We start from the raw sequence: 13,513 nt of genomic DNA on the forward strand, positions 1-13,513 counted from the left end.
GAGGAAGAACTTGATATAAATGTTTTTTAAAAACCCCATCAAGGAACCCAGGACTGGGGACCCCTGGTATAGGAGAATGGTCCAAGACATTCTTGCGTCCAAGGTGGAGAACTGGAATGGTGTGCCAGTCTAGGGTGGTAGCCTCTATCGTTGTGCAAAAATCCAATTCCATTCAGCCCAAAAACAAATCCACATGCCTAATAGTCTCAAGGTGAATTTGGATGCAGGTGGACACTCAAGCAAATTATACAGGGACAGACACTCTGAGAACTCCATCTCTATCTGAGCACCATTGCTCAGAGGGAGGGGCCACCCAGCTTTATAGCATCAGGTGGACTTCTATTGGCCCCTGAGGGCAGCTGATCTGGTGGCTGCAGTACCATCTTATGGCCACAATGCAGTGGAGGTGCTGTAGTGCAGCAAATAAACAATTCCCTCCTCTAGCAAGCTACTATGATGGTCCAAAGAGGAAGGTGCTTGGTTCCTGCTGCGGGAGTCCTCTGGCTTGAGAATCCAATACCTTCAATAGGAAGTAATCCCTCAAATGCCTCTTTGAGATGATTGGTAACAAGGGGTGCACACAGGAGAGATCTTCCTGATGGGCCTGTGGTCCAATGTGTCTCCCACTCTGTTCCCCTTAATGGCACCCAGAATCTGTCACCTCTGTATGTCTCATGGCAGGACCACCTTTGACCAGAGCTACCATGGTGACTACCTTTGTACATAGGATTGCCCCACTGTGGACTCACACTGAGTTTCAATTCTGCCCTCCCTTGTTAACCCCGGATGATGATTTGCATAATGACAAATAACTCTCTTGGATTGGTTACCTGTCTCCCTACTTCACTGTTGTGTAGATGCATCAGCTTATTGGCTTGTGATCCTGATTTTTTCATCTTCATGGGAGCATCTGAAAATTTGGACCCCATGACAAGACCATAGTTGAGGTTGTCAGCACATCCTCCCCAGCGATACCCAGGTCCAGGTGTCTCACCTGGGATGGGACCACAGGAGCAGCCAGGGAGGTCCCCGGTGGTGCAGGCTCTAGCGATGGTGTGGCTGATGGCGGCGGCGGAGAGGGCGTACACAAAAGCAGACTCCCTGGTGCCTGCAAGACAGCGAGATAAACCATGCCAGCTATCAGTGGGTCCCTCGGGCTCAGAATCCGCTTTCACATTTGTCACAGAGTAGGGCTGCTGAAGTGGCCAAGCAGAGGGGAGCTACGGATGCACCGAGAGCTAGGGCTGGCCCAAGAGTTGCTGGTGTGGCGATGTGATTATAGCGGTGGCCCGAGGCACGGAGGAGAGCAAGGGGGCAGGCGGGTGGGCTGCCCCCGTTGCCCGCCCAGCTGCTGACTTGCTCTCCTCGCCACCTCTGGTTGCTGCTCCTGCCACAGGCCTGCTGCAGCACATGATTAACCACATCACTGCGCAATGCGGCGGCATGGTGATAATGCACAGGCTGGTTGCCCATAAGCAGCCGGCGGCAGCAGGAGCAGCAGGCGGAGGTGTGGAGGAGAGCAAGTGAGTGGCTGGGTGGATGACTGAAATGGGGAGTTCCCTCCTAGTCGCCTTCCTGCTCTTACCTGCAGGGCAACATGTGACCCAGGCCATTGGCACCCCTCCCCACTTGGCGCCCTAGGCGACCACCTAGTTCAGCCAGTGGATGGGCGGGCCCTGCTGAGGGTTGCCTGTCTCCTGGGAGCGCGATGCATTCTGGGATTCCTCCTTCAATCCTTGGAGGACCCAGCTCCCTTTTTCCATAATGGAGACCATGGCTGCAATGGTAGTTTGCAGACCCCAAAGAAGGGTCTGCTAGTCTGTGTGGATCAGGGTAGGAACTCTTCCTTCCCCCAAACCACCCCAAGATGATCATGTGAAAGACCTTACCAAATACTATTGTGTGTCTTCTGTCAGATATTAAGAACATAAGAAAAACCCTGCGGTCTCATATCAAATATCTATCCAGTCCAATATCCCGTCTCCCACAGTTGAGCAATCAGATGCCTCTAGGAGGCCCACAAGCAGAGCATCCAACTGAGCCCTCTCCAACTGCGGCTCCCAGCAACTAGTATACTGCCCCTCAGGTATACTACCTCTGAGCCTGGAGGCTCCACAGAGCTATCATGATTAATGCCTAAACTGATAAACCTCTCTGCTCCATGAATATGTCTAACCCTCTTCTATAACCAGCTAAGTAAGTGACCATCAACACATCTTAAATATCTTCATCCCATAAAATGAATTGTGTGGAGTATACAAAAGACTACAGCATGCAGTCATCATGCCAGTTTTGTTCTAAACCGCCCAGAGACTTTCATTTTGGGCAGTATATAAATATGCTAAATAAATAAATAAATATTGCTGTACATCCTATTTTGAACGCCTTTCAGAGTCCAACATGAAGTACTGAAATCAAGCATTGGACGTTGAATGCTGAATACAAAAATTTGGTGAAAGCTTGGCCAATACTTGAATATTAGGGGAATATCTACATTTGGTGGGGAGGGTAAATGCATTGTTTCAGTTCTGCTAAAACCTCACAATGAGACATATGACTCTAGCATGGCCAATGTGCATAATTAGGGTACTCCCCAGGGGGTACTGTATTTACCTGAATCCAAGCCTAGGGTTCCCACCCCCTCACCAACATTCTTTGATCTTAGAAATTGGGGGCCATCTTAAATTCAGAGCCCTGTTCCTTTCAGGTAAACACAGTTGTAGCCCGCATTTAGCCACTTCTTTTTTTTTTAAGGGAGTTGTTTTAAATTCAGAGTCGTCTTCTACATGGGTAAATATGGTCTGTGTCATGCAAATTTGACTGCCCAGGTTTCAGAGAGAACCCAACCCCTCCTGTTACCTCTCTCCAGATCCAGCAGGTAGTTGGGGGCCAACTCAATGGAGGAGCAATTCCACCGCATGTCGGAGAAGGCTTTGCGGCACGTCTTGATCACCTCCCGCGCGGCCTGGATGATGGTCTGCATTAACTCCAGGTTGCTGCGGCACAGCTGCGTCTGAGACACCACCAGCCCCTCCAGCTGCTTGCAGTGCTGCGTTTGATTCAAGGCCAAGACTGGGGGGGTCTTGAACAAAGCCCTGCGTGGAGAAGAGGGGAGCAGGGAGGGAGGGAGACAGACAGAACCCCCAGTGCTGTTAGTAATCCGGGCAATCTGCAAACATCCGGCCACTGATATGTTTGCGAGCAAAATACAAAGTGCTGGTTATGACCTATAAAGCCTGTGATGACTTGGGTCCAGGATATTTAAGGAAGTGCCCACTCTGCACTGAACCCCGTCGTCTATCAAGATCATTGGGTGGGTCCGGCTACAGTTGCCACCAGCTCGTTTGGTGGCAACCCGGGACCAGGCCTTTCGGGATTGAGACTGCTTTGGAATGCACTCCTGCCAAAACAAGGCTTGCTCCGTCTCTGGCTGCCTTTATAAAGACCCTGAAGATGCACCTGTTTCCTTAGGCTTCCAGTTAAACATATTTTAAAACGGTTCTCATTGTTTTTATTGTATTTTGGTTTTTCTATATTTTTAATAACAATGAACATCACCGAGAGGTGGATAGATTAGGCAATAGGCCTGTGCATGATCCGATCTGATCGGATCCTATACCATAAATACTGGATTGGGGTTTTTAGACTCCTTCAAAATATCGGGGTCAGAGTCAGATTTTTTGACTCTAAAGCCAACATTTAACAAGGTGGGCTTGGAGTCTCTATCTATGGTGGTCCAAGATGATCCTCAATTCCAGAAGTTTTTGTAAAGTTCTGTCTGGAAACGAGTCAGATTTCACAATTTTTAGACATTTTTAAAACCAGAAATTCATCAAAAATCAGTGGACTGACCAATTATCTTCAAATTCATGACAGGGAGTTCTGTCCCCCTTCCCCAAATGTGTGGCAAGTTTCAGGGCTCTCGGACCAACCAGTAATTTTTAATGATTTTGTTTTGTTCTCCCCATTCACCCCCATGGGGGAAAATCCTATTCCATTTTGCTAATCCCAAAATTCTGAAGTATTTCTGAAATTCATTTTTATATTTCAGAATTAATTCCAACTTTACCAATCTGATTTTAAAAAAACAACAACAACAACCCTAGAGATTCAGATTTTATTGATTTTGAGCCATTTTGGACAAAATCTGAATTTTTGAATCCAAATTTGCACAGGCTTAATAAATGCTATAATGATTATGGCTGGCATTCAGACTAACAGTGCACTAGTGCAAGGATGTTGCACTAGCTAGTTCTGCTAAATCACGAGTCATTCAGGAGTACATGCATCATGCTGTGAAACCTCTTCATATATGTCTCAGGGAATGATGCTATCCATGTTTCACAAGCAGCACACTGGTGCAAGTGGGCCAAGGGTGCAAGAAGCAGAGCAACTCTGAGCATCCACTCAGCTACACGACTTCCTTGCTCAGGTGTAAATTTGTGCATTGCACTAGTGCAGTGTTAGTCTGGATGTCGACCAACAAACTGAAAAAGTGAATGCAAATTATTGTATTTATTTACTTGCTTTATTTAATTGAATGCATCTATCCACCTAATGGCTCAGAGGGAAATGACTTGGCTAGCAAGCCAGAGATTGCCATTTCGAATTCCTGCTGGTATGTTTCCCAGACTTTGGGAAATACCTGTATCGGGCAGCAGTGATATAGGGAGATGCTGAAAGGCATCATCTCACACTGTGCAGGAGACAGCAATGGTAAACCCCTCCTGTATTCTACCAAAGAAAAACCACAGGGCTCTGTGGGCGCCAGGAGTGAACACCGACTCATCAACACACTTTATCACTATATACCGCCTTACATAAAATTTCAGGGCAGTTTACAGTTTATACAAACAGTAGCTAAAACCTTTTATTAAAAAAACATATAAAAGAGATTAAAATTGTCAGGGTTGCTAAAAAAAAAAAAAAGTGTATCCAGATTAGGGCATGATTAATGTAAAGTTTTAGTTCCTGCTCTTCTTTGTAGAAATCAAAGCAGTCAACAATAAAAAAATAGTAAGCACCCCAAAGCATCAAAAACAAAAAAAGGAGAAACATGAATTATATTTTAGGGGAGAAACCATAACTTAGTGGGGAAGCACCTGCCTTGCATGCAGAAGATGGCCAGGAGTACTTTCTATCAGCTTCGGCTGATTCAACAGCTGCGCCCATTCCTCGAAGAGGATGACCTCAAAACAGTGGTGCATCAGCTGGTAACCTGCCGGTTTGACTACTGCAATGCGCTCTACGTGGGGCTGCCTTTGTACGTAGTCCGGAAACTTCAGTTAGTTCAAAATGCGGCAGCCAGATGGGTCTCTGGGGAAACCCGGAGAAACCCTAACATGCCTGTTTTGAAACAGTTACACTGGCTGCCGATATGTTTCCGGGCAAAATACAAAGTGCTGGTTATTATCTTTAAAGCCCTGAACGGCTTAGGCCCGAGTTACCTTAGAGAGCACCTTCTTTTATATGATTCCCACCTCACGTTAAGGTCATCTGAGGAGGTCCGTCTCCAGTTACCACCATTTCTTTTGGTGGCAACTCAGAGGCAGGGCCTTCTCTGTAGCTGCTCCCGGGCAGTGGAATGCACTCCCAGCAGAAATTCTCAATCTTAATTCCTTACTGAACTTCAAGAGAGCCCTTAAAACCCATCTGTTTGGCCTGGTCTTTCAGGGTTTTTAGTTAGTTTTAATTGTTTTAATGTTAACCTGGTTTTCAGGGTTTTAATTGTTTTGATAGTTTAATCGTTTTTTAAGATGTTTTTAAACTGGTGTTTATATTTGTATTTCTGTTTTAATTGTTTTGAATGATTTCTGTTTTTTAATTGTAAACCGCCCTGAGCCAGCTTGGAAGGGTAGTATAAAAATCGAACAAACAAACAAACAAACAAACAAATAATAAGATCTCAGATTCAATCCCTGGATAGCCACTTAAAGCAGGGGCTACAGAGGAACATAGGAAGCTGCCTTTTACTGAGTCCGACCATTGCCCCATCTTGCTCAGTATTGTGTACACTGACTAGCAGCATCTTTCCAAGGTCCCTCCCAGCCCTACCTGGAGATGCTGCCAGGGACTGAACCTGGGACCATCTGCATGCAGAGCAATGGCTTTTCTACTGAGCTATGACCCTTTCCCCTAAGCAGGGAATATCTTACAGCACTCACATGTAGTCACCCATCCAAATGCAAACCAAGGCCAACCCTGCTTAGCAAAGGGGGCAATTCATGCTCACTACCCTGACCCGCTCTCCTCCCACCATCTTCTAGGTCAGGTGTCCCCAAACACAGGTCCCCAGATGGTGTTGGACTACAACTCCTTCAGCCACTGTGGCTGGGGATGATGGGAGTTGTAGTCCAACATCTAGGGACAAGGCTGGAAACCCCTGGCTTAGAAGTTGATGGGGGCGCCCACATACTGCAGTTGGCCATTTGTGAGGAAATGGAAAGGAAATGGGGCATTTCGGCAATGATACCACACACCTCATGGCAGGTTCATTTTGAAGCACAGCTTCACGAAAAGGAGGATTCTTTAGGAACATAGAAAGCTGCCTTCTACTGAGTCAGACCATAGGTCCCTGTCACTCAGTATTGTCTACACAGACTGGCAGCAGCTTCTCCAAGGTTGCAGGCAGGAGTCTCTCTCAGCCCTATCTTGGAGATGCTGCCAGGGAGGGGACTTATTTTATTTATTACACATATATCCCGCTCTTCGTCCGAGGAGCTCAGAGCAGTGTACGTGGTTATTTTTATCCTTACAACAACCCTGTGAGGTAGGTTAGGCTGAGAGATACAGGACTGGCCCAGAGTTACCCCGTGAGTTTCAGGGTTGGACGGGGATTCACACTTGGGTCTTCCCAGTCCACATCCAACACTCTAACCACTGCGCTATGCTGGCTCTTATTTCTTACATTTCTATACTGCCCCATACAAAGAAGTCTCTGGGCGGTTCTTGGAACCTTCTGCATGAAAACATACAGATGCTCTTCCCAGAGCGGCCCCATGTGAGGATAAACATAACCATGTACACTGCTCTGAGCTCCTCGGAGGAAAAGCAGGATATAAATGCTAAATACATACATACATAAATCTGGCAGTGCTCAGATGTGGTCTCCCATTCAAATGTAAACCAGGGCAGACCCTGCTTAGCAAAGGGAATATGTCCTGCTTGCTACCACAAGACCTGCCCTTCCAACACCCACTCCAGTTTGAAGCACAGAAGGCTACTTCCTTTGGACCTTTTAGCATTCAGAGAGCAAGTCATAAACCATCCTGCTTTTACTCTTAAAAAACCCAAAAAAACAACCTTTTGCCATTCTCACAGCTGGAAAATGACCCTCTCCACAGTTTGCCAATGCTCTTGGCTTCAAAGGAAAGGTCCCTTCTGAGCGGTGTTAAAACGCACACGCCACCACATCAACTTCACCACACCACCCCATGCACACACATGCAAAGTGTGCCATCTTAGGCTTTGAGGTGCATTTCCCCGGGCCATTAATGCACACGTTTTATGGATGTGATTTATTCCTTGCCATACGTAAATGGGTATCTCACGGCCTCCGTTAAAAACTCGGATTAGAGGCAGGATTAAACCAGACGCTTTGATCTGGGGAGCCCCTCATCCAGTGCCGTCTCTCAGGAATTTGAACCCAAGCTGCAAGAGACTCTTACCTCAACCCCGGGCTAAGCCATGGACCCACCCACCAATCTCTTCAAAGCATTATTTGGCTGCAGTTTTTGAAACTTTGATCTGGCAACAGGGTGGCTGCCAAGAAAGAAAGAAAGAAAATAAGCAGAGAGCAGTTTGGGACTAGAGTTTCTTCTACTCTGGGCCAAACATGGCCGGGGAAGGAAGGCTTTTGAGCAGTATTCCCTGTAACAGAGATTCCCAGGTGTTGTTGACTACAACTCCCATAAACCCCAGCTGCAATGGCCAAAGGCAACTGGTGATTATGAGAACTATAGTCAACAACATCTGGGATTCCATGTTATAGGGAACATGGCTTTTGAGGCCTGCTAGATCAGGGATTCTCAACGTTGGGTCCCCAGATATTATTAGACTTCAACTCCCATAATCCCCCACCAAAGGCCACTGGGGCTGGCGATTATGGGAGCTGAAGTCCAATAACATCTGGGGACCCAACACTGAGAATCCCTGTGCTAGACTGCTAAGCAGCATGGCACCATCAGCCCCGAGCCTTTTATCTCTATATTAAAACGCTTAGGTGAGCCGTGGCTAATCTTGGGTGGTACGTGGCACATCTTGCAAGAGTTCCAGTGAGAGAGAGAAGGCAGGGAGGAGGGCTCAGCAGAGGGGAAATGGTGAGCGGTGGGGGGGGGCGGGGGAAGGGAGCAAGCAACAAGTGGGCGGGAGGGGGAGAGGAAAGGGTGAGCAGTGGGCGGCATCAGGGAGAGGAAAGGCTGAGTGGCAGGGGGTGGCGGGGAGAGGAAAGAGCGAGTGGCGGGTGGAGGAGAGGAAAAGTCGAGTGGTGGGTAGAAGAAAGGGTGAGCAGCGAGCAGGTGGGGGGAGAGGAAAGGAAGAAAGGGTGAGCGGCGAGCGAGCGGGGGAGAGGAAAGGAGGAAAGGGAGGCTGAGGGAGGCTGAGTGAGCGGGGGCTTCCGTCACCTTTCCAATACTTGGGGGTGGGAGGCCAAGCGGCAAGTCTCTGGGGTGGGGAAGGCCGAGTGAGGGGGTGGGAAGGCCGAGTGCACTAGCACTAGCACACGGATGCTCTGTGTGGGTTCCGCTAGTTTTATTTCAATTCACAGTATTCATCAACTGCTTTTCAAAAATGATTTTCACAGCAGCTTACAGTATGCAAAAACGAAAGCTGGTTTGCGTGCATGCGGTGGGGCGAATCCAGAGGTTAAAACCTTTTCAGATCCTTCTTAGAAACATCCAGAGGAGAGGAGCCCCTGACTCTGCAGGGCACCAAACATGCAGGTACAGCCGCAGGGTCCCTGCCGGTAAGCCTTACTGCAGGCTGGGTTACACAGTCATCCTTCGGTTGCAGGATCAAGTAATGGCTTGCAGATGTGCATGAGCCATCACAGCTTAATCTCCACAGAGGGAATGTTCATATCATTGCATTTCAAGTCAACCATGCCACCCTTCAGAGCAGAGGGTTCATGTTTTGGCAGGAACATTCCCAAAGGTCTGTGCAGGTGACATATCTGGGGAGATGAACATGTGGAAGGGGAAGCTGGATCGTGCCTACTTAGCATTGCCAACAGTCCCGCATCATGCGGGACATCCCGCATTTTCGGGGGGGAAGTGCATGTCCTGTTCTGGATGAACGCTGTCCTGCTTTTTTACCACTTTAAAAAAAATTACTTTTAAAGCCAACGCTGAGCAACGGTGGCGGTGTGAGGCGGTGGCAAGAGCTCTCCCAGGCTGCCTTCCAAATGCTGAATGGCTGCAACTGAGGCAGGGGCTGGGCTGGGGCAGGCACGCTGAATCGCTGACTGAGGGACCAACAACTTACTGAAACCAACCACTCACCAGTGAATGAGTGAATGAGTGAGCGAGGACAGAGCTCAGGAGCTCAGATCACAGAAGCCGACCAAGGACCAAGGGAGGGAGGGAAGGAGTCTGTGGAGGAGAGAGGGCAGCCAGTGAAAGACTGCCTTCCTCTGGCCTTCCTTCCTCCAAATGAGGGAGATGGGCCGATTTTAGGCTTCTGCGCAGGCGCTTGTGAGCTTGCTCTGAGACACAGGCTATAATCTGCTACACCACCCCACCTAGCTACCTTGGTCTCTCACACCCCACACCTCGGCAGTGTTAACCCGAGGCATGTGGGCCAGTATTTGCGGGGTTGGGGATGAAATCCCCAACTAGGACAACCTGGAGTCATTAATGAGTACTTTTTGGGTACATTTGTTCGACCAGCTGTGAATCCACCTAACATCATTTTGGGTCCAAGTTGTACCAAGTTGTCAACATGTGGGAGATGTCAAATGCTTAAGTCTTTGATTGTGTAGCCATCCATATGGATTATCATTACCTTTTTTTGTTATTCATTGTTTAGTTGAAACAAAATGAAAGGAGAAAAATGATTTGCTGAAGTCAAGATGCATTATGTCCGCAGCATTCCCATGATCTACTAAACCAGTAACATTGTTGAAAAAGGAGATGACACTAGTCTGGCATGATTTGTTCTTCATATATCCATGTTGACCTCTATGAATCACCAGTCTCTTTTCTAAGTGCTCACAGACAGACCGCCTAATAATCTGTTCTAGGATCTTGCTAGGATCCTCACTGAGGCTGTTGGAAGTCATTCCCCAGGAAGCCTGTAGGAGCAATGCTACATTATCCCCTAGGACTGAGCCGAACTGCAACCCCCGCCTGCATTTAGGGGCATGGTCACAGTATCATTCCACCTCTGATAAGTTGCCAAACTGCCCTCACCAATGCAGCAGTGAAATGCGAGCAGACACTTCAGTTCAGCCTTACACATGAAAGAATCACATGGACACATCTATGATTAAAAAAAATGGGTCTCCATCTGGTGAAATGAAAACCATTTGTGAATAGAGAGAGAAAGGAGCTTGCTGTGAGTTTTCAAACTATTCATAAGTCTGCAAAAAGAGCTAATAAATTAGTAACCCATAAAGAAAGATTTCTTTTAAAACACCTGGATATTCTGGGCAACTTTTATGGGTGAAGCTGTGTGCTTTAATGTGACAGCGCATTCCGAGGAAGAAAAGGAGGATTTACAAGACGACAGAAAGAGAGACATCCTAAATGTGAAACCAAGTAGAGGAATTCAGTTAACTCTTGGGCATAGCTGTTTCTCATTGAGCCAGTCACGCTCTAAGGAGCTGGCCGTGACGGATAAATATAGTTTCTGATCGTCTTTCACATTTGAACTTCTTGCTTTAAAGCTTTGTAATTGGAAACATCTCCGAAAGCAAATAAGGAGAAAGAGATGCAGGAGTGCACACGCTCTGCGGTATGCCTAAGAGTACAAAGCACCCTTAGATGGAACTCAGATCAGGAATGAGACTAAAGCCCTATACACGCAAGATGTTCAATATACGTACCATTTATGTGCAGAGTCAACATGTACAGATCCATGTGCAGGTACAGTCATTCACATGTTATGTGTCCCTCACCTATCGCAGTTTTCCCAATCACGGATTTGAGTATCCGGAACTGCGAAACGGTGACCGCCCTCTCCACCCACAACCTGAGTATCCGCAGTTTGGCAATTGTTTTTTTTTTTTAATCAGGGTTTTGGGGGGTGATTTTGTGGGTCAGGGGGTCATTTATGGGGGTCAGGAGTGATTTTGGGGGGTCTGGGGTAGTTTGGGGTCATTTCTGGGGGTCAGGGGGGTGGGGTTCATTTTCAGGGGTCAGGAGGATTCTTTCAATTTTTTACCTTTTTCCGGTCGCTTTGCAACTGTGATTCCCCTAACGATTCCCCCTGTTTGCCATTGAAACCAATGGCTCTCCAACCACACATTCGCCAACCACAAAGGTTTCCAGGAACAGAACCCTCGTGGTTGGCAAGGGACAATTGCAGTACACTTCCTTTCAGTATCCTGCATTTGAGGGACCTGTAGCCAGGTTCATCCTGAAAATGAATTCATGTGATTGATTGATTGATTAAGTGCCATCAAATAGGCGTTGACTCTTAGTGACCACAGATAGATTCTCTCCAGGATGATCAGTCTTCAGCTTGAAGCATGTACCTGTGTAAAGACATCTATACTCATATACAATATACTGGCTAACATACAGAGCAATATTGAACTGGTGCAGCAAGAGAACCGTCTTACAACTAACTGCACCGGTTCAGCAGGGAAGCATGCCCTCCCCTTTCTCAGAAGCCCTCTATGTCACCCAAAATATGGCCCTGAGGGCTGCACAACCCTCAGGGACATATTTTCAGGTGGCACAGAGGGCTTCCTGGGGGAAAGGAGGGCATCAAACATTGTCACTGGTGCCAGTAGTTGGGAAGTTCTGCTGTGCTTTGCTTTTGCGGCACTTTCTTGCTCTGCATGTCAGTCACTCAGGTGCTTCACACAATCGGTGTGAAGCGCCTGAGGGGGTTCTGTGGGGAAAGCGGGCTTAGCCCACTCTCTTCACAGATGAGCAGCCGCCCGTAACTTCGGGCTTTGTCACAGAACTGACAGGGGCGGCGGGGATCGGGGGCTGTGCGGCCCCCGGAAGTTCCAGGATGCCCTGTGCAAGTGCTAAGGGCATCCTGGAGAGACCTCCGAACCTTGCAGCCTCCCGGCAGGTGTCTCCTCATGTGTCACCAAGGCGCGGAGCAGCACCGTGGCGGCACACGATCAGAAAACCCGGGTTAGCAGAGTCATCACTCTGCTAACCTGGGCTAAGGGGAGGGCTACTTTGGCGGGCTAGCCACCAGAAAATCACTGGGCTTGCCCACGAGCCTGCTGGTCCTCCCGATGGGGAAAAACCAGGCTGGCCTTCTTTAGTCCGGTTTCCCCCCATCATGAGAATAGCCTCACTGTCTACATAAGCCCTCTCTATGCATGCATTATGTGCAACACCAGTACAATCTGTGTATGGTGTACAGACCTGGGAACCCCCCTGTTCCCTGTCTTTGTGCAGACAAAACCCTCCTGGCTTTTAAGTCACTGAAAGGACAGAGACTGCAGAGTAAATGAATCCGGCATACAGAAGCCCCATTCACACATTGAGGCGATTCTCAGGACTGCAGGAAAGCGGGCTAAGGGAGCTGAGCCCACTTTCCCATGGGAGTGTGCTACTACGGGAGATGCGTGGCTCCCGGCAGCAAACCTCAGTAAGTACCCCCGTTTAAATGAGGTTAGTGGAGCGAGTGCCTCGCTCACCTTGTTTTGGAGATTGTGAGTCGCCACAATGCGGCGCCACACCGCAGCAACTCACGAGGAGACCCCAGACTGGGGGTCTCCCCGGGATGCCTCATGCACTCGTGCAGGGCATACTGGGACTTCCAGAGGATGGGCCGGCCCCGATCCCCACCACCCCACCGGCTCCATGATAAGCCAATAATTGCGTGGACCACCAATCCAGCCACCCAGGGACGGATCCTTGCTCATTTGCGGGGAGAGCGGACTTAGCCGCTCTTCCCACAGACGCCCTGCAGGCAGGGGTGTATCTAGGGTAGGGCAGGTAGGGCACGTGCCCCACTTGCAGGGGGGCGCCATTGTGTAAAATTAAAAAATTAAAAAAAATTGGCTCCCAAAAACAAAATGGCCACCGTGCATGCTCAAATGGCCTCTGGGAGGCCCTAGGTCATGCCAGGCCTTGCAGAAGCCATTTGAGCATGTGCTGTGGCCATTTTGTTTTCAGTGGCCTTTTTTTTAAAAAAAAGGATTGTTTTTTAAAATGGCCACTGCATATGCTCAAATGGTCCCTGCAAGGCCCTAGAGGCCAGCGGCGGGAAGGGGGACCTTTGCAGACCCCCCCCCCCAGTCTTTAGGAAGCCCCCCCAAAGGAGCTACAGGTTAAAAAAATTAAAACAATTAATATAATATAAGACACTGTACACATATTCAGAT

At 48.4% G+C, this 13,513-nt stretch overlaps 1 protein-coding gene across 1 annotated transcript in view; it reads right to left on the minus strand.

The window, feature by feature from the left end:
- WNT11 (Wnt family member 11) overlaps window positions 1-13,513 on the minus strand; it is a 79,341-nt gene that overhangs the window by 30,829 nt on the left and 34,999 nt on the right. Inside the window, exons 3-4 of the mRNA XM_053313073.1 lie at window positions 2,860-3,095; window positions 831-1,108 (exon numbers count right to left, since the gene is read on the minus strand). Of these exons, the coding sequence (XP_053169048.1) occupies window positions 831-1,108; window positions 2,860-3,095 (514 nt within the window). The remainder of the gene's footprint in view (window positions 1-830; window positions 1,109-2,859; window positions 3,096-13,513) is intronic.

Source organism: Hemicordylus capensis, chromosome 3 (assembly GCF_027244095.1).
Source record: "Hemicordylus capensis ecotype Gifberg chromosome 3, rHemCap1.1.pri, whole genome shotgun sequence".
NCBI classification, from domain to species: domain Eukaryota; kingdom Metazoa; phylum Chordata; class Lepidosauria; order Squamata; family Cordylidae; genus Hemicordylus; species Hemicordylus capensis.